This window comes from Rhododendron vialii, chromosome 11a (assembly GCF_030253575.1).
Source record: "Rhododendron vialii isolate Sample 1 chromosome 11a, ASM3025357v1".
NCBI lineage: Eukaryota > Viridiplantae > Streptophyta > Magnoliopsida > Ericales > Ericaceae > Rhododendron > Rhododendron vialii.
This window is the reverse complement of record NC_080567.1, coordinates 24,384,781-24,412,490: the sequence shown is the minus strand read 5'-3', so window position 1 is coordinate 24,412,490 and position 27,710 is coordinate 24,384,781. Positions and strand designations below refer to the sequence as shown.

Genomic DNA, 27,710 nt, shown 5'->3' with positions numbered 1-27,710 from the left:
CACTACAAGAAATTTAGGATCTCCCAACGGTTTTTTAGCAACGGTTGAAAAAACCGTCGGTATAGATGGTGTATAGTAACGGTTTACAAAACGTTACTAGAAACAGGACTATAGCAACGGTTTTCATGTGACCGTTAGTAGATTACAACACTATAGCAACGGTTTTCATTAACCGTTACTAAAAATTGGACTATAGCAACGGTTTTTCATTAACCGTTGCTAAAAATGGGACTATAGCAACGGTTTTCAATAACCGTTACTATAAACTGGTCTATAGCATCGGTTTTCATTAACCGTTAGTAGAAACCGGATTTTAAAAAAAAGAATTAAAAAAAACCGGTTAGTAGAGTATAAATATTAAAAAGTGTATGATTTTTCACACGTTATAGGCTAGCACAGTTGGTTCGCGCACGCGCGCGCAAACACGAGGTCGGAGGTTCGATTCTCAGGAGGAGCAAGAATATTTCGCCCGCCACGCGGGCGACATGTGGCTGCCACGTCAGTGCCACGTGGAGGCTTACGTCACACAGTGGTTGGTTTTTAAAAAAAAAGAAAATTGTCTATAGCAACGGTTATAACCGTTGCTAATGAAACCGTTGGTAAAAAAAAAATCTGTACCAACGTTCGTCAAAACCGTTGCTATACCTCTATAGCAACGGATATATTGCAACGGTTTGGCCGAACCGTTGGTATAGCCTAAACTGGTCTCTACCAACGGTTTTTGGGTTTTTTGGCAACGCTTTCGACCGTTGCTATAGAACGATTTTCTTGTAGTGGATCATATTCTCGCTTAGGAGCTCAAGCCAAATATTAACCATTTCAATACAAAAAATAACTTTACACCTTGTCTCATCTTCCGCTATTAAAAATAAGATCACCCACATCGAGGCCCGGCCAAAAAGGTACTAACACGAGCTCACTCCCTACGTGGAGTCACAGTACTCGTCGCTGCCTCCGAACCTGACGAGTAACACATAAATCAATACATGTGAGTATTACTATTGATATACTCATAAAAATGAACGGATTGCAACTATTACTCTAGCGTCAAATTCCTTTTAGACTAACCACGTAATAAAATTCAGCACATCGGACCACATTAGAGAGTGTCATTTTCATAATCAAAAAGTTACCTGATTAGACGAATAACAACTAGAGTGTAACATACTTCCATAGGCTCGACCATACGTGATAAAAAAAAAATACTTATTTGACAACCATTGAGGAACTACTGTTCCACGTTGCTAACCAAACCCCCTTTGTTTTTCCTCCTGACCCTTTCTTTTTTTATCTCTTCCGTTTTGTTCTCTCTTTTTTTCTGTTCCAATAGATATACATCTCACACATGCACACCAGCTCCCCAATATGTTTCCACGTGCACACACAGCACAACAAACTCTTTTTTTTTTGCAACTAAAACCCTATAGTTCTAGGAAGTTACATTAAAGGCCCTCATAAAACAACAACTAGATAAAACTCACCTTTAATAAGACTACTTATTTTCTTTTCTTTTAAAAAAAATAAGAGTCGGGTCTCACAGAGAGTGTGTGGATGAATTTGATTAATTGGATTGAATAGTGAAGACCAACTTTTATTTTTTGATCGTTCAGAATGAAGACCAAATTCAGCCCACTAAGTTTGGGTTCATTCCGAACTCGTCCGAATTTTGCCAAACCGGATAATCCGAAATTAAATATCGTTTGGGCTTCCGAGACTTCATCCGGTCCAATTAAATATGAAATTGGGCTTACATATGTTCTACATGAAGAGGTGTGTTGGATAGACGATCTGCTCGGGAGACGAAATTGAGATAAGTTTGTTTTATTTTTCTTTTTTCCTGAAATAAGCATGAACCAAACAGTTCCTTGAAATATAAAGGTGTTTATTGGATCAGTAATTTTTTCGAAGACGAGGTTGTGATAAAGTGAGCTGAGGGGGTATGTTTTGGTCGAACCTGCGCAGTCTTGTAACACGCCTTTTGCAATTACAGGTTTTGGCCAGGTTTTTCCATTCAACCAATATTAAACTCATTTTCAAACCCACTTAAATATGGGTTGATTTGGGTTCAACCCATATCAACTCATTATATAATATGGGCGGGTTGGGTTAGATTATAAGTGGGCAAATTTTGGCAGGTTAAAAAATATGGGTTGAGATTGTCACCTCTAATTTTTGTTTTTGAACTATATACTTTGAATTGAGGTACACTACTGATCAGAAAACTATGATATTAGTATAGATGAAGGCCACAGTCAAATTTTGCTGGTTTCTTAAGTATATTCTTGTAATTGTGTTTGGCTTCTAATGCAGTCGTCATTTACATATGCAGGATATATTGTCAATGGAATTAATTAATGTCGTTGGAAGAATGGTGTGACTGATTTGATTGAAGGTACGTCCGACGCTTGCACTGACTTTGTAAGTCAACATTTTTCTTGTCCTGCCACACCATTGAGTTTTTTTTTTTTTTTTTTTGAGTTCTCAAGGACAAAAAAGTTTCCCCCTCTTCTTCAACCATTGGTAATAGGGATACAAACAAGCCGAACCAAGTTTTATTGTGTTCGAATTGGCTCGTTTACAAGTTGGAAACTCGAGCTCGAGCCCACTTGGGTATTAACAAGCTGAACCGAGTTTCAAAGTGCTAAAGTCGACTCATTTACTAAAAGCCCCAAGTATATGATACGAGAGTATGATGAAGATTTTGGACAAAGTATCAATTCAGAGCATATACCTTAAGATTAAAAGGGTGGCAAGAGGCGGACCAAAAACTCCAACACCTAAGACCACCCAACTCTCAAAAGAACGTCCCCAATCCCCAGCTCTACTAGGACACCACCCATAAAAGCACCCTGAATATATCCTCAAGGCAGAAAACATACATGAATCCGAAGCCATGACACAGTAAAAGGCCTATCATTCTCGATCAGTTAATTGGGAAGGTTCTTAATTATTTCTACAGCTACCAATACCATCGAGGTTATTAATTAACCAGGTCGGGTGGTGGGCTTTGGAAAATAAAGGGAGGAAATTAATGCCAGGTCAGAGTGGTAGACGAACAAATATAGTGATTAATACTAGTGTTCTGAGAGCAATTGATCTCCTATTAGAGGCCATCAGAAAATAATTATATATCTTTGCCTTCTAATAAATTACTACTACAGTATTACCGACGGTATAGGCACGTAGTAAGTGGATGGACTGGAACATTACATAACTGAGGAACGGAATGGGCTCTGAAATAATTACTACTTGTTGGCTTGGACCATATTGAATCTTTACGTAACAGATTGGGTTGAAATTAAAGTGGTTTTAAATATGGGTACTGTTTATCAAACTAACGTCGACATTTTTGAAACAATTCATTATACTAATTAACGTTGTTTTCAGACTTGCTAGCAATTATTACTCTCTGGATAAGATGGATCCATACCTATTTGATTAAGAATCAATGGATATATATGGTCCATGAACATCCCTTCTACTGCTTCCTGGACGTACCATAAGGAAGATTTTTAACTTGCGATAGAAGGTTAAAAATCCTGCGACAGAAGGTTCAGGGTCTGGATAAAGTCAGTGATGGAAAACTGGTTTAACACTTTCCTTTGGTATGATAATTGGCATCCTTTTGGACCATTAAAGGATTGGTTTGGTGACAGACTTGATCACAATCTTCTAATGTCTCAAAATTCCAGTGTGGCTTCTATCTTTGAATGAATAACCGCGAATGGCCGATCCAAAACTAACTATGTAGTAAACGACAACGCAATAAAAAAATAAATGGACACAAAGTGTACCCATAGCTTTCAATAACGGTACAATTCCCCTATACCATGTATAATGTGGCTAATAAAGCAAATCTGTCAATCCGTAGTGTAATTGGTGAAAATTCCAACTCATTCAGTGCGCCCAGAAATCTGAATTTGTTTGATAACTCACGCAAAAGGACAATGGCTGGGTTTTGTGCCGATTGACCAGGGCAGGGAAAATGGAATTTTTAATAGAGTTATTTTTGTGTGAAAACAAACTGGAAGCACATTAGAGTCGAGCAGTTATTGAGAGGGTACGTAGTGGTTTTTTGGTCCTCCAATACCGTTACACTCTGCTATGCCATTCCTACAAAAACTGCACACCCGTATTAGTCAATGACTAATACGTGATATGCATCGCTTTGTACGTAGCCGATTTTTGCTCGTTACTGCCTCTACGTGACTGGTACTACCTCTTCACATGCTCTAGTGCCAAAAATAATTTTAAAAAATTTCAAGATCGCTATGCCCGGTTCCAACTACGAATCATTCAATACTCCTGCTACGACTACACCATTACCACCACCGCTACGTAGTCCGCTATCGCTATCTATAACTTTGCAAGTTTGTGATGAGGTGGAATTCCGAATTTGGGCCAGGAAGTGGATGAGTTTATTGCAGATGTGGAGGTAGTAGCCAGGTAGCATGCTAGAATTTCAGATTTTGTGTTGGGCCCTGACTTGAAGCTGGGCTTCTCAGAGCCCAATATGACGACCCAAGAGTTATCACCTTAAATGGATCAATGTCCCACAACTTGGTGGGCCAGGAAAACAATTGGAGTATTGTCCCCTAAAAACAGATTAGCAATTGGAGTATTGTCCCCTAGGGATAAACAAGAAGCATGGGAAGGAAATAAATTAAGGGAATCATACAACAGAACTTATTTTTGAGCCAACTCTATAAATGACCCCAACAATGTGGGACATTGATAAAATCCATGCACCTGATGTGAACTTGGACGGAGTTAGCTCCAAAGACCATTAATTTGAATAATAGACTCGAATTTTTGGTTGGGCACCAAATTGCCACTCCGCTAATGCTTTGGGGACCAACGGTAAAATTATGCCGTTTTATGTTCGATTAAATGCAATTTAGATATTTGTATTATCTTGCCGCTTGTAATAAGAAAATAGAATTTTCTTTTCCATTGGGCCTTGTTCCGACGGTAATTCGCCTTGTTGAAAAACTGCCCAAACCCAACCCAAAGCTTCCAGGGTTGGGCTCCGGTTCATCCCAATCCTATTGCAGCCTTAAAGGGGGAGGCCCACCACAAAAAAAGACATAGTTTAGCGACTCTAGTCCAACCCAAAATGAATATAGAAACCGTCCAAGCCCAGTCTTGATATGGCCCCAATCTTTAGTCTATAATCAACGAAAATAACAGTGAATCATGGCCATTTTTCTTCATTATTTTACCCATGTGTCTTATATTCACTCTCTTTGATCCTAACCTACTTTGTGTTTGTACCCACTTCGTATCTGAAAACTTGGTATCAGAGCCATGTTTTCCATTCTAGCTTAAACCCCCTTCTAGGAACTTTTTTTCCAAAACTACTTCAAATCTTTTCTAAAAAACAAAAAAAAAATTGAAGTGTATACTCTGTGGTTGCCTTCTAAGGATCCTCCACATCAGAAACTTCATCAACTATTTTGGTTACAAAATTTTGTATCAGTGGGTTAAAGTACCTTGAGACTTTTGGCTATTGAGCGGTGTGTCTCGGTTTATCTACCCTGGTATACAGAATTTTATTAATCAAACTTGATTGAAGATCTTAAGTTGAAAAAAAAAAGGACTTGTTGTACGAGGGAAAAGCAGAACCCAGATTTTTTCTTTAAGAAATGAATCATCTTTTTTCCATCCACTCCTCTGCTACGTCATCTTTAGTTCCTTCATGCTCCTCCACCAGTAGAAATTCCTCCACTTCTTCTTCTAACCTTGAGTACTTGTATGAGTTTGAATACCTTCCTGATGATAGTAAGGTTCCTCTTACTGATCTCCCTTTCCTAAATCCTTATAATGCTTTTGTCAGACCACAAACTTCTGTAAAAAAGACCGTCACCCAACTTTTCTCCATAAAACGACCAACCTCCGTAAAAGAATATGTTCAAGCCTCTAAATTTGACCAATGCTTCATAGCAACTACAGAAGCTGAACAAATTTTACCTTTGAAAATCCCGATTGATTTGCCTCGCCTTTGGTAACAACAATGATTTACCCATCTTCACTTTGGAGCAATCAGATTGGCTGTCACTTTCCATGGCAGGAAAGGTTTACCTGTGACTTCCAAACTTGCTCTGGTAGACACCAGGTTTATCCAGTACCAGCATGTCTGTATTGCTACAGTCCAAATCACTTTAAATGCTGGAATTGTAATTTTTACCTTCTACCCCAATTTCAACATGTCATTAGCAGATCATCATCTGCTATCCGTCTTGAAGGTCCAAGTTCAAATTGGTGGTGCCTCCCAAATTTCCACCACATATGCAGCAACCCTTCACTACCAAATGGCCTATCGCCTTCAAAGCCATGCCTTTGACATGTCCTTACCGTTCTCCACAGATGAAGCCCTTTTTTTAACTGTTAACGCACCTCACCAAGCTTCATGTGTCCATGTTCCACGACAGATTTCTCGTCCTGAGCTTCTCAAGCTTCTAAGTCATGGGCCATGACTCATGGCATACGTGACAACTAATCGATCGCCAACTGTACGGTTCAAATTGGTTTAGAACGAGCGTGGATAACGTAAACTTGTAGACCAAACCATAGAACAGAGGCTTTTCTATTTTCTAAACTAGGATCAAATCATCAAACCACACTATGAAAGATTATACCAAACTATATGTATCCAGTTTAAGTTAATTCGAGCTGGATCAACGGTTCAACAGTTATTAAGCTCACCCATCAGAATTCCATCCGACCTATAACCAAATCCATCGTAGTACATACGTACATAACCGGTCATTAATAAAAAAATAAAAAATAAAAAATGGTTTAGTCATCAGTGTAGCGTCCCCTAAAAACAGATTAGCAATTGGAGTATTGTCCCCTAGGGGTAAACAAGAGCATGGGAAGGAAATAAATTAAGGGAATCATACAACAGAACTTATTTTTGAACCAACTCTATATATGAGCTAAACAATGTGGGAGATTGATAAAATTCATTACTATATAATAGTATATCAAAGGACAATATTGGGTTTATTTTAAAATAAGGATGAAAACATAAGCGTTAAAATTGAGTAGGATGAAAACTTATGAGGAGTGAGTTTCGAGGATAATTCTTTTAAGTCTCCCTTTATATTCTTGTAATTGTGTTTCATATGCAAGATAGTCAATTCCATTGACTTATCCTCGAAATTTTGTTGTTGACTGAAGGTCCGACGCATGCATTGACTTCGTAAGTGAACGTTTTTAATGTCCGACCACACCATTGAGTTTTTTGGAGCAAAAGTGTTGGGATCCATGTTTTATTTGTTTTCATGAACATTTTCATGTGCTGAGTTTTATGGATTGTACTACTAACGTCTTCTCCTTGTTCTTTAACCATTGGTATTAGGGATGCAAACGAGCCAAACCAGAGGTGAAAACTCGAGCTCGACTTGGGTATTAATGAGCCGAGCCCAATTCATCCACTAAACGAGCTACTTTAAACGAGCCAAGTCGACTTTTGGAGTGTTTTTTTTATATTGGCAAAAAAGTTGACTTTTGGACTCGAGATCGAGTTCAGCTCGATCACTAAACGAGTCGAGCCGAGCCAAGAGCGAGCAGCTCAGTTTATTTGCAGCCAATACAATTTGAATTCAATCACGAAAATCCAATCTAATGGTCCCTTTGATCTAAATCCGTTAATCCGAACAGATTTGATTATGATGTTATAGATGTAATTTCAAGTAATGGATTTTTGGCCTTATATTTGTTTAATTTTGAATACGTTAAATGAACCGGTTCAGATTAGATGTCAAATAATCTAAGGGACATGCAAATCATTACAAATGTTCCGTCTTTTCTTTTGCCAACACTCCACAAATACGTCTACAGTTCTTGGATCTAAATACACCTCAATGAATATTTCACGATTTCATTTTGCGATTACTTTTTTGTGCCTGCGAATCTTCAAACCCTAAATTGTTTTGTCTGTGTGCCAATGCATTCCAAAACATGGTATGATGAGTTTGAAACACGCTTAGTCCCATTCTGTTAAAGGGAAATAAGTACACTTATTTTTTTAAATTAAAGGTGATGTAAACGACTTGTCTCGTTAAGCGGAAAATAAGTACTTACAAAATAAGAACCTTATCAGAACGGAGCCTTATTTTGGAACAGAATCATGAGAATGAAATCGCATTGAAACACGGGCAATATAGAATTTTTCTAGTAGCTGAACATATAAAAAGTTACAGGAAAGTTAATTTTTCTATACTTTCTCATTATTTCCGTGCAACTAAACGGGGCCAAAAAGTCCCGATTTTGGTCATGGTTGGAAGGTACTCTCTCCGTTCCTTATTGAGAGTCCATTCCAATTATTAAACCACCAATTGACCAACCAAATACCCATTGCCAAGAACAACAGCCGCCTACTCCAATACAAGTAGAATTCCATCTGCCAAGAGCCCTGTTTAGAATTCCAAAGAGCTATGTACCATTCCAATTATTAAACCACCAATTGACCAAGCAAATACCCATTGCCATGAAAAGATCCAAGTCATTTTCCAACTAACACAAAATTAAATATGTGGACCCACATGAACAAAAAAAAAATTTACTACCGGCCAACAACTTGATTGATCTCCACAACCAAGGTCCATGGCTAGTAGTCATTTTGAAGGGAACCGTTGATAACAACACCTGGGAATTATTAGAGCAAGTTTACCTGTGTAAAGGTAAATTACCCTGTGAACAGTTCCCAATTATATTTTAGCTATCAACTTTTTCTTTCACAACTACACCAACACAATTCATTTTATCTATCATCTATTAAATTTTTTTTTCTTTTTCCAATATTAAAAATAAAGAGAGGAGAAAGGAGGAAGGAGAGAGAAGAAACAATAAAAAAGAAAAGAGTATGAGCATTGCTTAGGTAAAAATGACTAAGAACTGTTCACAAATAGGTTTTACCTCTTCTTTTACCTAATCTGGTACAAACATGTTTTTGTGATTTTTCTCTCCAAAATAGAGAAAAAGGCATTTTACATTGTTTGATGTACTTGCTCTTAGTCGGCAAACAAGACTTGGAAATGTGAATGGGCGATATGTTCTCCGGTCCAAGATTTTCAAACATCCAATCTTTACTTTTACTTCCACATCCAGTCAACGATATAAGCGCTCTCTCTCTCTCTCTCTCTCTCTCTCTCTCTCTCTCTCTCAATCTCTGAACAACTTTCTCTCTTCTTCTTTTTCTTTATCAGCAAAAAGGAATTTATTAATCTTTGAAAAACGGGTTACAATGATTAAACGGACACTAAGCACGACAACATGACAGCGGCACCCATGCAGTGTGACAATCATATGCCATCTAGATAACTAACTAATGCAACCCAAAATCATCTCCAGATCTACACATATCAAAAGACAAGTCATGGTTGGGAATTCTCTGGTGGACAAACACAAAATCCATCGCCAAATTCCCCTTGTAACGACTACCAATCTAAGTCGCAACCCATTGGTATGTACTTTAAAAGGAGTTACGGATTTCAGATTCTACAATTTACATACATTGAAATAAATTTTCCTTATGCTCTCTATCTGTGGTACCAACAAGCCCCTCCGTTCCACCAAGCCCGCAAAACTTGTACACTTTTCAAACTACCAAGGCTTTGGAATTCCACAAACAACTCCGCACTTACGCTGTAATACTCCAGATTTGGGGGTTTGAGAGCACTTAGTCCCGCATTGGTTGGAAGCTAAAGCCTCATGTGTTATATTAACACCCACCTAGGAGCTACATAGTATCTTCTTAGGTATACCTTTTCAGGCCAAGTGTTTTGGCCAAAAGGGGGTCCATGATCGGTCGGGTCAGGTCGTTACATATGCTTTTTGCTTTCAAGCTTATAAACTTCAGTAATCTTTCAAACTTGCATTCTCATTTTTGGAGTGATAGCTTCAAAAAATAACTGTTAGCTTATTCTTGGAAGCTTCAAAAAATAACTGTTAGCTTATTCTTGGATGGACTTCACATATTGTGGAGTAATAAATAGATTACAGGTCCAAACACTAGCAACAGCAACAGATACATATACGTGTAATTATGTAAACAAGTCTAGCTAAGATGCCTTAAAGACCCCATGTAACTTCCAAACTAAGAAGTACGGATACAGTTGACGCAAGACTCAACAGTTAAAAATAAATTGAGATACAAACACGGCGGGTGTAACACCCCTATTTACGGAGATGTTAATTAAACATTTTTCCCAATTTTCCAGAAAGTAATTTAATTGAAAGGAACGATTAACTTCATTAGCAACGGAATTAATAATTAAAATACTGTAAAGACCCATAATTTTCAGAAATTATTAAAAGGTATATTCGATATCGTAAACGAGGAAACTGTGAAATATGTGTTTATATGATTTGGGGTTTGAATGAAAGAATTGGAAATTGAAGGAGTGCAAGTGTGATTAGTGTATATGTTAGTATGTATATGGAGTGTGTGTGTAGAGGATAGAAATCATCCCCTCTCTCTCTTCCTCCCGTCCGCCTCCCTCTCCCTCTCGGCTTCTCTCTCTCTCTCTTTCTCTCTCTCTCTCTCTCGCTCTCTCTCTCTTGCTCCAAACCAAAACCCATTCAAACCAACCTCCATTCCACATTACTCACACGCCATTGAGCTTGTAGCTTGTCTGGTTCGGCTCGGAGAGGAGTATTGTGGGCATATTTTAAAGGTTGAGTTCAAGGGTTCGCATGGCTCGATCTCTTTGCGTGTTTGCTCTCCAACTTCGAGGTAGGGATTTCTAGCTCTTCATATATGCCTATGAGTTGAATGTGTGCTTTGATCGTGCTTGAAATTGTTGGTTTGATTGTCGGGAATAATTCAAAAATCTGCAGAAAATCTGCTCGAACTGGTTTGTTATCGATACCATTTGCTCAGGTATCGATACCTTTGTATTTCAAAGTCCAGAAAATCATATGTTATCGATACCATTTTTCTTAGGTATCGATACCCTTGCGTCTGGAAAGTTTCTTGGTCAAATGGTATCGATACCATTTGTCTAGGTATCGATACCTTTGGCTTAGGGACAGTTTTTCAGCTTTGTTCCAACTTCATCTTTTTTACCTCCGATCACTTCTAATACCTCTAAAACACCTTTAAACCATCTCTAAGCTTGGTTACTCATCCTTTGATGGTTCGTTGATCATTTCCACTCTCTAAACAATCGTTAAGTGTCGTCTTAGGTTTGTTGTAGATGGGAAATGTACCCTAAACCTAGTTTAGAGTACCGTAGGTTATCTGAGGTGCCGTAGTGAGTATTATGGGTAGACGTGAGCATGTCTGATAAGACCTCTTGTCCTATTGATTCGTTGAGCTATTAGCTCTCAATGGCGTTCGTCATTTAAGGTTTAAGTGTCAATATAGGCGGGTCGTATGTCTTATAGCTACTATGGGTTGGTAGGTTACTTTGAGATATGTAATTACTTATATGCGATACGGTAGATTGTTGGCCTCGTAATGCCATGTGACTAATTAAATGGCTTATGTATTCGATTGAATGATTTGATGTTTGTGAAAGAGAAGTGGAATGAATGTGGATAACAAATGGATAAAGTATAGTAGGATTATATATATATATGGGCTTAGTACATTATGTAGGATGCGAATTTGTAAACTAATGAAAAAGCATGAACATGTATATTTGTGGAATTACGTAATGGTTAATCAAAGTTTCGTGGTACAATCAATGGAGTGATGATGAAATTGATTATGAAACGATGACGATTATGAAAAGTGTGAGAAGTGATCCAAGTGGTTGTTATTGAGGGAATAGACTCGGGGTGACCCTGCGCTCGAGGGAACTAGACCCAAGGTGACCCCACTGATTATTATTATTGAGGGAATAGACTCGGGGTGACTCTGCGCTCGAGGGAACTAGACCCGAGGTGACCCCACTGATTATTATTATTGAGGGAATAGACTCGGGGTGACCCTGCGCTCGAGGGAACTAGACCCGAGGTGACCCCACTGATTATTGTTATTGAGGGATTAGACTCGGGGTGACCCTACGCTCGAGGGAACTAGACCCGAGGTGACCCTAGTGATTATTGATGGGAAATATCTGATTAAAAGGAAAGATTTTGTAATGAAGGGATTTGACAATGATGACTGTAGACACGAGGAAGATTGTAGTATCGTACAAAGAGTAATAAAATGATTTTAAATTGGTTGTAGACTAAGGTGGGTTGGCGTGGATTCATTGATGTATCTAATCTGAGGAGTAAACGGTTAGTGATGTTCCGCTGAAGCTTAGAATCCTTTTATCAAAGCATGCAGCTCGTTGGTAATCGTTCATGCTTTGGGCGTGCCTGTCTATACTCACTCATTCATGGTCCATGATTCATCACATTTCCATATAGTTTGAGCATAGAGATCTCTACTGGGCGCGTGTTTGCTCAAACCTATTATCATTTCAGGTACAACACAAGGGCAGGCATGGAATAATTGGAGTGCATGCGGACATCGCGGTCAAAAGCTATTTTCAAGAGTTGTTCTAACATCATTGTAAAAGAAACCATATTGCACTTTATCGTTTATTTTTTTGAATGTTGTAACTATTAAGCAGGTTTATCTAAATTTGGGAGTTGAATATCTTTTGGGGTATTATTTCTATTATTGCGAGGATTTTAAATATTTAAAAATTATTATTATTCATGCTGAAAATCGAGGGCATGACAAATACAACATAATCGATCTTAGTGAGATTACTTCATTGCGAAAATACTTAGTTCTGAAATTAAAATTACACTGATTATAATGAAAGTACACAAAGGTATTGAAACAGAGCCCCAAGGGGTTTGGCTCCAGCCATCAGTAGGCTCTTCTTAAAAAACAACAAAATCCACATTTAAGATAACAGACGACATATTTTAGCGAGCCTCTAGCTGGGTCATTGTCACTTCATTGATGCTCGGAGAACTTTGAGCCGGCGAACGTTCAGGCGTCTCTTTGGAACTCCTCTCAATATAAAAGCCAGGTTGCTTGGGTTGGGGCAAAGCTACAACATCTGAAACCAACATTAAGACCACGGACGACATAGTCGGCCTGTCTTCATGGCATTTCTGCACGCATAGGAGACTAATCTGTATACATCTCAACACCTTAGACATTGGAAATGAACCCTCCATCACTGGATCTATTAATTCAAAAGCCTTTCCATCAATCCAAAGTTTCCATGCCTAAAAATGATTCAATATAGTTAGAAATCAACTATCGAAAAATATGGGGTTGGTGAAAGGCTATCAGGTTCTTTGTCTTTGAACTTACATGTCCAAGAAGGTTTAGATCATGGTCTACGTGATGGAATTTTCTATTCATTTTGCCACTCATTATCTCCAAAACTATGACTCCAAAGCTAAAAATATCTGATTTCGTTGAAAATAGGCCATCGATTGCGTATTCGGGAGCCATGTAACCACTGCATAACATTACAAACAGAAATGAAAATTTGGTGCTAAAAGTTATTATGCATAAAACTGAGAACATGACATAGATCACGTACTAAGTTCCGACCACCCTTTTTGTTTTTGCAGATGACTGATCACCTCCAAAGGCCCTAGCCAAGCCAAAATCTGAAATTTTGGGATTCATCTCACTATCAAGTAGCACATTGCTAGCTTTAAGATCCCTATGAATGACTCTCAATCTCGAATCTTGATGAAGATAAAGAATCCCCCTAGCAATCCCAACAATGATATCCATACGCCTACTCCATGTGAGCAATTTACTTCGTGTTATTTCTGCAATTTCACGAAATTCATAACATTTTTTGCTAGTTTATTTTCTGTCATATAATGAGACAAACTTATGTGAAATATCCTTACCAATTGATAAAGTATGACTTCCTAAGAAGAAGAAAAAAGAGAGAGGAAGGTTTATTGGGCAAACCAAAAATGAAGGAATCCAAGCTTCCATTAGGCATGTACTCGTAAACTAGTATCCGTTCTTCTCCGAGGATGCAACATCCCAAAAGCCTAACTAGATTACGGTGTTGAAGTTTGGCGATCAAAATAACCTCGTTTTTGAATTCCTTCAAACCTTGTTTGGAGTCCCTCGAAAGCCGCTTGACGGCTATGTCTTTTCCGGTTGATAAACGCCCCTGTGTTAGTTGCACAAGAGTCAATTTCATTAAGACTACTTCAGAAGTCCTTAGCTTTAGCTTTCTTTTAGAGAATTTTAATCGTTCCACTTTTTTTTATAGATTCAATAATAAAAACTAAATTACCTTGTAAACAGAGCCGAAACCCCCTTGTCCAATTTTATTTGTATCAGAAAAGTTGTTAGTCGCCTCTGCAAGGGTGACCATATCAAAGAAGGGCAGTTCTACGTTTTCTTCATCAGTACTGTCTTGAATGTCTATCCCTGCATCAGTAATCGCAAAAAAGAAAAGAAAAGAAAATATATAGCTAAATGAGTTCAATACTCAATGACCCAGACTTGAGGAGGGGGATAAACCCCAGTGTGATTCTTTCTTGATAACCATGTACAAAACTGAGGTTACAAATTCTAATGGAAAACCAAATTCTTCCGAAACAGTTACATGGTCCTTTATTGGGAGTGATTTTTCTCTAAATCAATTACATTGCACCACCGTCGTCAAAATGTTCTTATGAAACCAAACTGTAACATAAGTACCAAGACATAAGATAGCATAGTAAGAAATGCCGATTAATTGCTTACCTCTTCTTCGCTTCTTCATCACCAACCAACAAACTAAGATGATACCGACGACAAATGGCAAGACAACTGATGTCGCAACAACGGCCACGTTCCTTCGCTTTATTCTTCTAGATTCCATACGTTGAGCTAAATAAAATAAAAACATTGGACATTGATTCATTAAATTCAGTACTAAAATTCAACACAAAAAATGACATACCTAATTCCACCGCATCAACCCGTACATACAAGTCTAGTCCCCCACTAGGAAATCTTCTCACGTGCCTTCTCACATCCATCAAATTTTCATACCAAGTGATGCAGTTCCCCCTCGCTCCTGCTTCTGCATCACTCGTGTACGCAAGACAAGAGCAGTTTCTCAAGCACTCATCCTTGCACTCAGGCTCATTGAGGCTCATCGATACATGTGCCTTGGATGTATCTGGAATCCTTGCATTCGCAACCTTGACAAACCCTTCTCCGTTTCCACACATGGAAAGTGCCTCGCGCTTCTTGACGCACCCTCCCGATGCATCCCGCAGGTACCACTCCTCTACTGACTTGGGCTCATATCCTGGAAGGCACGTGCACTCGAACTCTTGCCCGTTATTTGAGTCGCAGTAACCATAAGCACCACATCGGCCATAATAAACGCATTGGTCTTCAGGGACCGAATAGAACTCGACCCATCTACCAACCCATGTCAGCATTTTTAAAGAACCCAATTCATCCAAGAACACTGTCAACAGGTTCGAGGCATTGATTGGGGTGTAAAACGAATAGACTTGGTCGCGATTGTTCACGTAAGTTCCAATGAGTATGGAAATTGCTCTCTTAGGGCGTTCTAACCATGCGGGTATCCGCCAAACTCGGATTGAGCCCTTAAATAGTATCAATTGGGGCAACTCATTCGGTTCAACCCGATAGGAGTATTCTCCTATACCAGGGTCGTCTCTCGACTTCCACGATGTGAGAGACCATTCAAGACCTGTCCTCCGATCCAACCCAAGCTTCATGTTTGGCAACAAGGTATTCGTAGGGTGATCAAAACTTTGCCAAACAACATTACCACTCTCACTATCTCCTCGGAACAACACCAAATTCCCGGAATCCAAGAGTCGAGCAGAGTAAGAAACCGCGGATACATTTGTATGCCAAATAGTACGATTTTGGGTATTATCGTAGATGACAAGGTTTCCATCCCGGTTGAGGGATAGAACCCCGGAGGTACCGTTGATTGGGCTATCCCTATTGGCCACCCAAACGACAGTTTGTTCTGAAATCTTGTTATACCATATTCCAACATACCTGCGACTGGAATTTCCCGGGCTGAAAAATCCCAGTGCGAAGGTTTCGCCACTGGACACCAAAACGTCGTTGTCTTTGATGGATTGGGTGGGAGTTAAGGTGTCAATGGAAGTGCAAAATTTAAAGAAAAGAAACGGAAGCAGTAAATTGAGGACCCATTTTTCGGGATTCATCGTTTTGGTTTTTGATCTATATACTTTGAATTGAGGCACGCTACTGATCAGAAAACTATGATATTAGTATAGCTGAAGGCCAGAGTCAAATTTTGCTGGTTTCTTATGGAGTATAATTCTTGTAATTGTGTTTGGCTTCTTAATGTAGTCGTCATTTACATATGCAGGATATATAGTCAATGGAATTAATTAATGTCGTTGGAAGAATGGTGTGACTGATTTGATTGAAGGTCCGACGCATGCACTGACTTTGTAAGTCAACATTTTTCTTGTCCTACCACACCATTGCGTTTTTTTTTTTTAGTTCCCAAGTACAAAAACGTTTCCCTCTGTTCTTCAATCATTTTGTAATAGAGATGCAAACAAGCCGAGTCAAGTTTTGTTGTTTTTGAATTAGCTCGTTTATAAGTTGAAAACTCGAGCTCGACTTTGGGTATTAACAAGCCGAACTGAGTTTCGAAGTGCTAAGGTCGGCTCGTTTACTAAAAGCCCCAAGTGTATGATACGAGAGTACGATGAAGTTATTGGACAAAGAATCAATTCAGAGCATTTATACCTTAGATTAAAAGGGTGGCAAGAGGCCGACCAAAAACTCCAACACCTAAGACCACCCAACTCTCAAAAGAACGTCCCCAATCCCCAACTCTACTAGGACTGTAGGACACCACCCATAAAAGCACCCTGAATATATCCCCTCAAGGCAGAAAACATACATGAATCCGAAGCCATGATGGCTCTATATCATACTCCCTCCGTCCCGATTTATTTGTTCCCTTTTTGACTTTTTGAGAGCATTTGACCTTTCAAAGAACTATCTATAATTTTTAATTTTTAATGTTTTTAATATGCAATATGGATCTTGTTTGATAGATCTCAATTAGTTTTATTATACAAAATTTTTAAAATCATAAAAAAACATTATTATTATGTAATATATAAGTACATTTTTGAAAGACACAAATTTCGATAATTGGATAAACAAATTGGAATGGAGGGAGTATATCAAGAGCAATTCCAATGTGTCAGATCGGGGATCTACAAAGTTTGGTGGAAGAGGAAAATCATTAATTTCTAGGGCTTGTCAAGGGATAAGATGATACTCAACTGTTAAGGAGGTTGGAAATAAATGGCTTCTAAGAGCATCCGTACCGAACTCTTTATATTTTGGACCAATTTACACCTCAAAAAGTCACTTTATTAATTTAGCTACCTATTTTTAAAATACCCACTACGTCAGGCTCTTTATTCTCACTCTCTTCTCAATTAAAATATTTAAAATTACACCCAAAACCACCTCCCACAAATTTCACAGAAAAAAGAGTGAAGTTCCGGAAAAAAAAAAAAGGAAAAGAAGAAGAGTTAAGTTACTCCTTCTCCTCTCACTCCTCCCCAGCCACTCTTCCCCCTTTCTCTCTCCATGTACCCACACCCGCCCAAAACCACCGCCCCCAAATTTCACAAATCCACCACTGCCGGTCCGCTCCCTTTCTCTCTCGTCCATCTTCATCTTCTTCAATAACAGTAGAGGAGATGCAGCCATTGTGGCATTGCAGTCACTTAATGGATCTGCGCCCAGATAAAATGGATCCTTCGGCTATGGGAGAGAAACCCTAACCGACGGCGACGGCGGCCGATTGTCCTCAACCTCCCCTTCCCTTTCGACGCCGAACTCGAGCAGCGGTATCAGGTTTGGGTCTGGTACCGTTGATAGGAGCAATAAAATATTACGGTATATTAGAAAACGAGTGAACAATGGCTCGGTTCTTGTAGCGGGTTACTGTAGCAAAGTTATAAAATCTTCACAATAACGAGCTCATGCGCGAGTCTGGTGCAGCCCTGTACTTTGAGTTTTGCTCGTTATTGTAGTTTTGAAGGTCAAGAAGCGATCCTGATGTGGATGCCCTAAGAAGAGCAATAGCTAAAATATGATCACCCATGTTACACCCTTTTAAAGTGTGTGTATTGTAGACTTTCCCTAGTTTAGTTAATTGTTATGGTGTCCCTATGCATGGTTGGAACTCTGGAATAGTCGCTAGCTATGGTAGGAAAAAAGACAAACGGGGAATATTGAATATTAGTGATGACGAGAAGCAAAGCTTGTTAAGTTGGTATTCTCATTTGACTCCCAGTGGAAGCGTGAGTTTGAGCCCACGAAGGGGGAGAGGGGCCACTAGTGTCCACGGCTATGGGTAACCTCAAAACGAACAAATTGTGATTAATAAAGGGAGGAAATTAATGCCAGGTCAGAGGGGTAGACGAACAAATAGTGATTAATACTAGTATTCTGAGAGCAATTGATTTTCTATTAGAGGCCATCAGAAAATAATTATCTTTGCGCCTTCTAAATTACTACTGTATTAGCGACGGTATAGGCACGTAACTGGATGGATTGGAATCTTCTATCTAATAAAACACAAAGATTTGAAAATATTCCTTCTCTCTCAACGGTTCAGATTTCTCCTTGACACAAATTTTATCTACCCATACAAACAAATCTAACGGTCTAGATTTCTCCCCCCGTCACATACAAAGTACAAACCAATGGTATCTTCGTAAATAACTTTCATTATTTGGCCAAATTTTTTATGGCATGTTTCGGAAATAGTGTGCATTCAACGCCCGGAGCCCAAAGAGTTTTATATATTAAAAAAATAGTTAAAAGATTAAGTGTTCCAATTTTTAATTCGTTTGAACCAATGCGAAAATCTTATATTCCTGATTATTTTATCCTAAAGATTAACTGTTCCAATTTTCAATCCATTTGAACCGGTGCAAAAATCTTATTTTCCTAATCATTTTATCCTAAAGGGTCATTATTAATTTTTGCTTATAAGATTTTCATTTTATCTTAATCTTTTAACTATACTGATTCTACAGTTATCTTAGAGCTCTAGCAAGAAAGCTTTAGAGTCAAAAATTAATTACGACCCTTTATGGTAAAATAATCAGTTAATTAAGATATTCGCATCGATTCAAACAAATTGAAAATCATAATACTTAATCTTTTAACTATATTTTTAATATATAAAAGTCTCTTCGGACAACTCAGATTAATTTCAGATCAATAACTGAGATTACTTCAACCCTACCCTTAACAAAGTGTCCATACTTTCTTAGTTTATTACACAAACGCCATCAATCTTACTCAAACCCATTTTCAAATTTCAAATCCAGGATCAAAAAAAAAAATTCAAACTCAGGTTATCTAGCAGAGAGGCGAGAGGCAAACCCCCCCAAACCCAGGTTATCACTTCACCCTCCTTCCCTATCGCCGCCTCCTATTCGCGGCCCACTCACGTTCACCCACCACGGATTATTGCTGATTCAAAGCCTAGATCTACCTCCACCCGTATAAGTTGGGGGAGTGCCGTAAATACGGGTAATTCTCTTTCGTGAATCGATTTAGTGTTTGAACTACTAGCTAGCAAGTGATGTAGGCACGGACAATTCCAACCGGGGTGCGTAGTGCCGTAGGCACGGGCAAGCACTAGTATTACATAACTGAGGAACGGAATGGGCTTTGAATAACTACTTGTTGGCTTGGACCATATTGAATCTTTACGTAACAGATTGGGTTGAAATTAAAGTGGTTTTAAATATGGGTACTGTTTATCAAACTAACGTCATTTTTGGAACAATTCATTATAGTACTAACGTTGTTTTGATCAAATATGCTAGCAATACTACTCTCTGGATAAGATGGATCCATACCTATTTGATCAAGAATCAATGTATATATATGGTCCATGAACATCCCTTCTACTGCTTCCTGGACGTACCATAAGGAAGATTTTTAACCTGCGACAGAAGGTTAAAAACCCTGCAACATAGGGTTCAGGGTCTGGACAAAGTCAGTGATGGAAAACGGGTTTAACACTTTCCTTTGGTATGATTATTGGCATCCTTATGGACCCTTAAAGGATTGGTTTGGTGACAGGCACAATCTTCTAATGTCTCAAAATTCCAGTGTGGCTTCTATCTTTGAATGAATAACTGCGAATGGCAGTTCCAAAACTAACTATTTAGTAAACGACAACGCAATAAAAAAATAAATGGACACAAAGTGTACCCATAGCTTTCAATAACAGTACAATTCCCCTATACCATGTATAATGTGGCTAATAAAGCAAATCTGTCAATCCGTAGTGTAATTGGTGAAAATTCCAACTCATTCAGTGCGCCCAGAAAACTGAATTTGTTTGATAACTCACGCAAAAGGACAATGGCTGGGTTTTGTGCCCATTGACCAGGGCAGGGAAAATGGAATTTTTAATAGAGTTATTTTTGTGTGAAAACAAACTGGAAGCACATTAGAGTCGAGCAGTTATTGAGAGGGTACGTAGTGGTTTTTTGGTCCTCCAATACTGTTACACTCTGCTATGCCATTCCTACAAAAACTGCACATCCGTATTAGTCAATGATTGATACGTGATATGCATCGCTTTGTACATAGTCGATTTTTGTCCGTCACTGCCTCTACGTGACTGGTACTACCTCTTCACATGCTCTAGTGCCAAAAATAATTTTAAAAAATTTCAAGATCGCTATGCCCGGTTCCAACTACGAATCATTCAATACTCCTGCTACGACTACACCATTACCACCACCGCTACGTAGTCCGCTATCGCTATCTATAACTTTGCAAGTTTGTGATGAGGTGGAATTCGGAATTTGGGCCAGGAAGTGGATGAGTTTATTGCAGATGTGGAGGTAGTAGCCAGGTAGCATGCTAGAATTTCAAATTTTGTGTTGGGCCCTGACTTGAAGATGGGCTTCTCGGAGCCCAATATGACGACCCAAGAGTTATCACCTTAAATGGATCAATGTCCCACAACTTGGTGGGCCAGGAAAGCAATTGGAGTATTGTCCCCTAAGAACAGATTAGCAATTGGAGTATTGTCCCCTAGGGGTAAACAAGAAGCATGGGAAGAAAATAAATTAAGGGAATCAGACAATAGAACTTATTTTTGAACCAACTCTATAAATGAGCTCAACAATGTGGGAGATTGAAAAAATCCATGCACCTGATATTAGCTCCAGAGACCATTAATTTGAATAATAGACTCGAATTTTTGGTTGGGCACCAAATTGCCACTCGCTAATGCTTTCGGGACCAACGGTAAAATTATGCCGTTTTATGTTCGATTAAATGCAATTTAGATATTTGTATTAGCTTGCCGCTTGTAATAAGAAAATAGAATTTTCTTTTCCATTGGGCCTTGTTCCGAGGGTAATTCGCCTTGTTTGAAAAACTGCCCAAACCCGACCCAAAGCTTCCAGGGTTGGGCTCTGGTTCATCCCAATCCTATTGCAGCATTAAAGCGGGAGGGCCCGCCACACAAAAAAAAAAGGGAAAATGACGGCCCAGGACATGTTTTGATAATTAATACCCGCCAATGACATGTTGAGAAAATTTGTTAATGCTGAAAATGTCCTTGGAGGGTATTAATTATCAAACACGTCCTTAGCCGTCATTTTCCCCAAAAAAAAAAGGCATAGTCTAGTGACTCTAGTCCAACCCAAAATGAATATAGAAACGGTCCAAGCCCAGTCTTGATATGGCCCCATTCTTTAGTCTATAGTCAACGAAAACAACAGTGAATCATGGCCTTTTTTCTTCATTATTTCACCCCTCAAGTCATGGGCCATGACTCGTGGCATTCGTGACAACTAATCGACTGCCAACTGTACGGTTCAGATTGGTTTAGAACAAGAGCGGTTAATGTAAACTTGTAGACCAAACCATATAACAGAGGCTTTTCTATTTTCTAAACTAGGATCAAATCATCAAACCACACTATGAAAGATTAAACCAAACTATATGTATCCGGTTTAAGTTAGTGTGAGCTGGATTCGCAGTTGGACGGTTATTAAGCTCACCCGTCAGAATTTCATCCAACCTATAACCAAATCGATCAATCGTAGTACATACATAACCGGTCATTAATAAAAAAATAAAAAAGGGGTTAGCCATCAGTGTTACGTGTTGCAATGCCAAGTTTGTTTGATTCATGCTTTTTCTCTCCTTCATTAGAGTGTCCAATACACACAGCTAGCGTTTCTAAAGTCCTCAACTGCATGCAAATGAGCCAAAACTTGAAGTAGTGGAATTCAAGCTTCAAAATAACAGATGCCAACGCAACAAAAATACTGTCGAGAACCATTTCTAGCGATGTTGGGAACTCATCTCCCTTCTCCTAATAGTGACCAAGGTTCGAGTCCTATGAGAGGCGGGGCTTTGAGGGCCAAGGCTATTAGATAGTAAGGGATAAAGCCAAGGAGGGACTAATAGGGGCGGTCGCCCTGCAAGAAGAAAAAAAAATACTACTTTTATATGTAAAAAATAATAATTCCTATGAAAGTATATAGGCTTGCCCCTGTGTAGAATTTTGAAAAAAATATATAATAGTAACCTTTGAAATACAAGGATACCAACATTAATTACTAAAGGCTAAGGGCTAAAATATAATAAAAAATAAACCTATAGGGTTAATATTATGCATATTCAAGTAATAAACTTTCAACTTTCGTTAGATGGGTTTAGTCTTTTACAGTTTTTTTTTTTTTTTTTGCCCTAAAATCTCAATGGCACACTCCCCCCCCCCCCCCCCCCGGCACAAACATCTCCAATTGTTAAGACTTCAAAGACAATTCTGAAAAAATAGCGACGGATGAGAAGAGATTTTGGAAACCCTAAGAATTTTGGCGAAATTTAAGTTATAGGTATGTCTTTCTGCAATTGTTGTTCAAGACTTCTACTAATTCTTTATTTTTTGACTGGTCAAATCAAGTAACATGAAAGTCCATGTACCGAATTCATCCAGTTGTAATGAATAATAAAGAAGAAGATGAACAATAAAAAAAAACAAGAAACATACATCAAGATCGATCCTATTTGTTAAACCGATTTATGTATTTACATTATTTTGAGTTTTAATGTATTTACGTTATTATGCATGTGTATTTTTTTTTTTCTCGCATGCACGATCGCCCCTACGGGGTGAAATTCCTGGCTCCGTCCCTATAGATAGCCTATGGACCCCCCTAGTGCTAACTCTAACATCCCTACTAACCTTTGTTAATGTATGCAATATTGGTAAAATAATAATAATAATAATAATACTGTCTGAGTAGGATAGATAACAAGTCACACTACCCAAGTTCGGGTTTGGGTTTGTTAAAATTAAACTTGAGCACTTTTTAAAAATTAGTTAAGCTTTCAAACCGAACTCGAAATGGCCAGTTTTCGATTTATGATGTATACTCGAGTCGATATTGGTATGTGATTACAATAATACATATTAATGAAAGCATAACAAGGAAACATAAATATTACTAATGAAAACAAGGAAACGCAGATATTAACCTAGCCTAAACATTAATATAATATTGGAAACTAGAAAACATGTGTAACACCATCTTAAGGTTTCAAGTTCGATTCTTCTTGTCAATAATTCTAGCGGTTACCTCATTCCCACATGTAACCTTGTCAACAACTTTTTGGGTCACTTTACTCCCACACTTAAACATGTGAAACGGTTGTGAAATGGACTATAGGTGATTAGTTTGAGGTGCGCACAAACTTGCCCAAAACACTCTGCATTACCAAGGGCGGAGCTATGCTGGGACCTGGGGGGCCCCTGCTCCCCCAGCTCCCGAGTTTTAAAATTTTTATTTTGTATATTCTTAATTTTGAATATTATTGATAATTATTCGTGCATAACTATTTATAATCTCAATATTTTTGGTTTGATTTGATAAAAAATCTGTTATTTTATATTTTCATTTCTCAATTTCTTTCATAAATAAAAAAAATAAGCACGTGACAATTGAAGTAGCCTAAAGAAAAAACAAAATGCTTGGTATATTTTAACTGTATTAGGCTATAATCATTTCAATGAACAATTGTAATGAATTGAAAATTAAAAACTTTATGATATACTTTCTCTGTCTTATTTTCATTGTTCATTATTCTGTTTGTCTCTTATATATCTTTTGCCTATATCTTTTAGTGTGGATCTTGAAAAATATGCAATATGAATCTTATTTGATAGATCTCAATTGGTTCTATAATACAAAAATTTTAAAATTATGAAAAAAAATTATAAATTAAAAAATATAAGCAATTAAAAAATGGCATGCAATTCAAAAATAGACAATGAAAATGGGACGGAAGGAGTAATAAGTATACGTTCCGATAAAAAATATATGTCTACTAAGCCGGCCCTCCCGGAATCAAAACTCTGGCCCCGTCACTGTGCATTACCAAAAATAATAATAATAATAAATCATTCCAAATCAATTTATCAATTTAAAACGTCAAATGCTTGACTTGTTTGGCACTTGTATTATCTCGATCTCTTGGGATAATCTTTCTGTTTAAATAGTGGTATTTATTTAATTGAACTACTCACGTGTTACCGGCCTGGCATGTCTAGGCATCTTGTTGCGCTGTGGGCTCTTTTGGTCCCACGTCCCGGTCCCACCACCATCCTAACATTTGATACTCTCTGGAATTAGTACTAGTGCCACTTTTAGTAGCAAATTCTATGGAGACAAGTATTGGCTAAAATTACAAATAAAATGCATATAATTAATTTCTTGGAAGGACATGAAACAAAATGCATATATAAAAGTAACGTTGCTTTAATTACTAGGAAGGAAACATTACAAAGAGAGAAGATCAAAACTAATAATATCACAAAAAATACCGCATACCGATAGCGAGAGATACTTCAATGCACACTTCTTGTTTGAGTTGTACCGTATGCCTCTTACAAACTTGTTTGGACCATTTTACGAATTTTTGGGGCATGAGATATGAATTTTGTGGTGGTTCATTATATGAATATTTGTGGCTTGTGTTATGAGGTTTTTTTTTTTTTCAAATTCGGTATTAGGCTCAATGGACCGACTAATAAAAGAGGCTAATCTCACCCTGAACAAATTGGGGTCCAATTAAAGCCACGGCTCTATATATGTTCTATACAGACTGACCCAACACTAAAATTGATAGCACGTCGATGCAAGTCGAACTCAAACCAAAAGCACCCCTAATTGTCAAGTGACTACAGTTGTGTCGATTCTCCGCAGGGTTTTTGAAAGATCTTTTTTATATCATCTATGCATGATACTAAAAATTTCTGGCCACGACACCATGTTGAGGATATATAGTGTCAAGATTCAGTCAGGGATCCCTGATCTAAGACCGTTCGCACCTCATTGTTTCCAATCGAATTTCGATAATCCGAGCCGGTCAATGTTATCAGAGCGTGATTTTAATGGCACCCGAGAAATTGGCAAAAAAAATGACCAGGAAGGGCTTGATTTGAGCAATTTTTTATTGAACGGTTCAATAAAAAACTGCTTAGATCAAGCCATTTCTGGTCATTTTTTTGGCCGATTTCTAGTGAGTGTTCTTAAAATCACGTTCTGAACACATTGAGCGGCTCAGATCATCAAAATTCTATGAGGAAAGGGGAGGTGCGGATGGTTTGGACGGTAAAAAGGTGTGGACTTGAACCGAACTATATATATATATATATGCTTATTAATCTCCTTGGATTTTAAAAAATGGCCATTAAGCATAGTAATAGATGTTATGTAACAAGATTTTAGACCTTCGATATGGTTATTTATTTACCTACATAACGACTGACATTATACATGGTATATATTATTTATGGTATTTTTCGTTTCGGTATTTTTGTTTGTCTTTTCTTAATTTTTGTTAAATTCAAGTTTTAAGCCAAAAAAAAAAATTCACTAAAAACCAAAAAAAAGTTGGTATTTTTCTTCTACAGTGTTGTTTATTATGAATTTTTTTCAATTTCGATCCACATTTTTTTACTTTTTCAATTTGTCTCATTCAGATGAACTATTATATAATCTCAAAAATCAAGACGAAAAACTAAAAAAAAGTACAGAAAAGTACTCACTTTTATTCAAAAAGTACTAAAGATTAAAAAATTATTGCAAAAAAGTACTCACTATCATCGATATTGATAGTGTTACGCATTTCGATTTCTCGGTTTCAAACACTGCTCCATATATATACTATAACAACTACTACTATACATGTCCCGATCGGGCAAATTCAAGACATACCCACAAGCAGCAGTCGTCGCAGGCCAAAGCTGGGAAACTGAAAAATCAGATTACAAATCAATCCATGCATGCAAATAATCCAATCGTTCGTGAATAGATCGATGATCACAAATTCCCATACTTCCTTCTCTCTTTATTCCCTTATAAGGGAAAGGGTGGAGGAGGGGACGATTAGGAGTAGCAATTCTCCTCCGAGTGTGGCTATGGGAACTCTGAACTTCGCGACAGGCCGTAACCTTGAAGGATTCCCAAAATCCATAGGTGCCCCACGTACCCGGGGCCGAAGAAAAAAATACACAAGTCACGCCTCGAACCCGTGACCACATGAAAGCCAAATCCGATAGGAGTAACCCGTTGCCATCTCGGCTACCACCCCGGGCGGTGAAAATCTCATACTTCTATTTACTTGTGCGTTTTATTAACTGTCAGCCCAGAAATTTTGCAGGTGTACGTTAGAAAATGCGCATACATAGAAAGAAGAGTGAAGAAGATAAGACTGATCTGATCCTTCTGTGCGTGTGTGTTACTGTGTGTGTGTGTGTGTTTGAGCTTTGACAGCAACAGGAGATAATTTTGCATGTCGTAAAACCCGCACTGTGACATCACTGTAGCAGAATATATTGTCTCTACTCCTCTCCTAGTCTCCTTCCTCCTACGAATCCTCACCACTCAACTTGTGGGGCCCCCAACCAATTGAATGGACACCATTTCAATTCCTCCAACAAAAATGGACAAAATCATATGGGCATACTCTTAAAGTCAAATTGAGTAGATCCCACATTCGTGTTTGGGTACAAAAATGCATTTTTGTGATCCTAACGAATTGTTTTACCAAATAATATTAGTATAAATCGACAGAATTCTTTTAGAAAGCATCGTTAAATAATACAATTTCACATTGCTTAGGAATTGAAAGATATAATCGCTTAATATAATGTTTGGAAATCTCCTCCGCTTAATAACTTAAACTTTACGTATTTTTTATTTTTTTAAATGCCACTGGATATAAACACGAGCTAAGAACAATCTCTTACAATGAGAATCTTTAACTCACACAGAATACAACCTTAGAGAAAGAAAAAAAAACACATTCCTATAACCTATTTAAACTATTACTCCCTTTGTCCCTTTTTGAAATATCCATTACGTTTCTGCGTGTCATTTTCAAAATTAGACAGAGGGAGTAGTTGCTAGCCAATGGACAACTTTGTTTTTCTTACGGCAACATCAATTATAAGACGAGGCTGAGAATCTAATATCCTCCACCAAAGCGCTAACCTCGCAATGACATGAAGATTTTTGGTTGCATAAAAGTTTCGACAAGCATAACCAATTATTAATATGTAAAACTACCCAAAGATAAATTGATTGTTGTTTATCTAAATAGATTGTTGTGTTGATCTTCGATACCTTAAGTCGAAAATTATATTCAAAATTCTCACCCATCAGTATTT

At 38.0% G+C, this 27,710-nt stretch overlaps 1 protein-coding gene across 1 annotated transcript; it reads right to left on the bottom strand.

Moving 5' to 3' along the window:
- Positions 1 to 12,871: 12,871 nt before the first annotated feature.
- LOC131307028 (G-type lectin S-receptor-like serine/threonine-protein kinase RKS1) lies at positions 12,872 to 16,202 on the bottom strand. Its single transcript, XM_058333452.1, has 6 exons — positions 14,889 to 16,202; positions 14,690 to 14,815; positions 14,235 to 14,371; positions 13,898 to 14,108; positions 13,512 to 13,749; positions 12,872 to 13,427 (listed from the first exon to the last, which is right to left on the bottom strand). Exons 1-6 carry the CDS (start codon positions 16,147 to 16,149, stop codon positions 13,220 to 13,222), a joined length of 2,181 nt encoding a protein of 726 aa, XP_058189435.1. The 5' UTR covers positions 16,150 to 16,202; the 3' UTR covers positions 12,872 to 13,219.
- Positions 16,203 to 27,710: the final 11,508 nt, after the last annotated feature.

What these genes read in the sequence shown, in the direction of transcription:
- LOC131307028 (XM_058333452.1), bottom strand. Translation starts at nt 16,149, where the DNA reads ATGAATCCCGAAAAATGGGTCCTCAATTTACTGCTTCCGTTTCTTTTC. An exon ending in GTTTCGGCTCTGTTTACAAG is followed by an intron (nt 14,109 to 14,234) that starts GTAATTTAGTTT and finishes CAACTAACACAG; the next exon opens with GGGCGTTTATCAACCGGAAA. An exon ending in CTTGGATTCCTTCATTTTTG is followed by an intron (nt 13,750 to 13,897) that starts GTTTGCCCAATA and finishes GTGAAATTGCAG; the next exon opens with AAATAACACGAAGTAAATTG.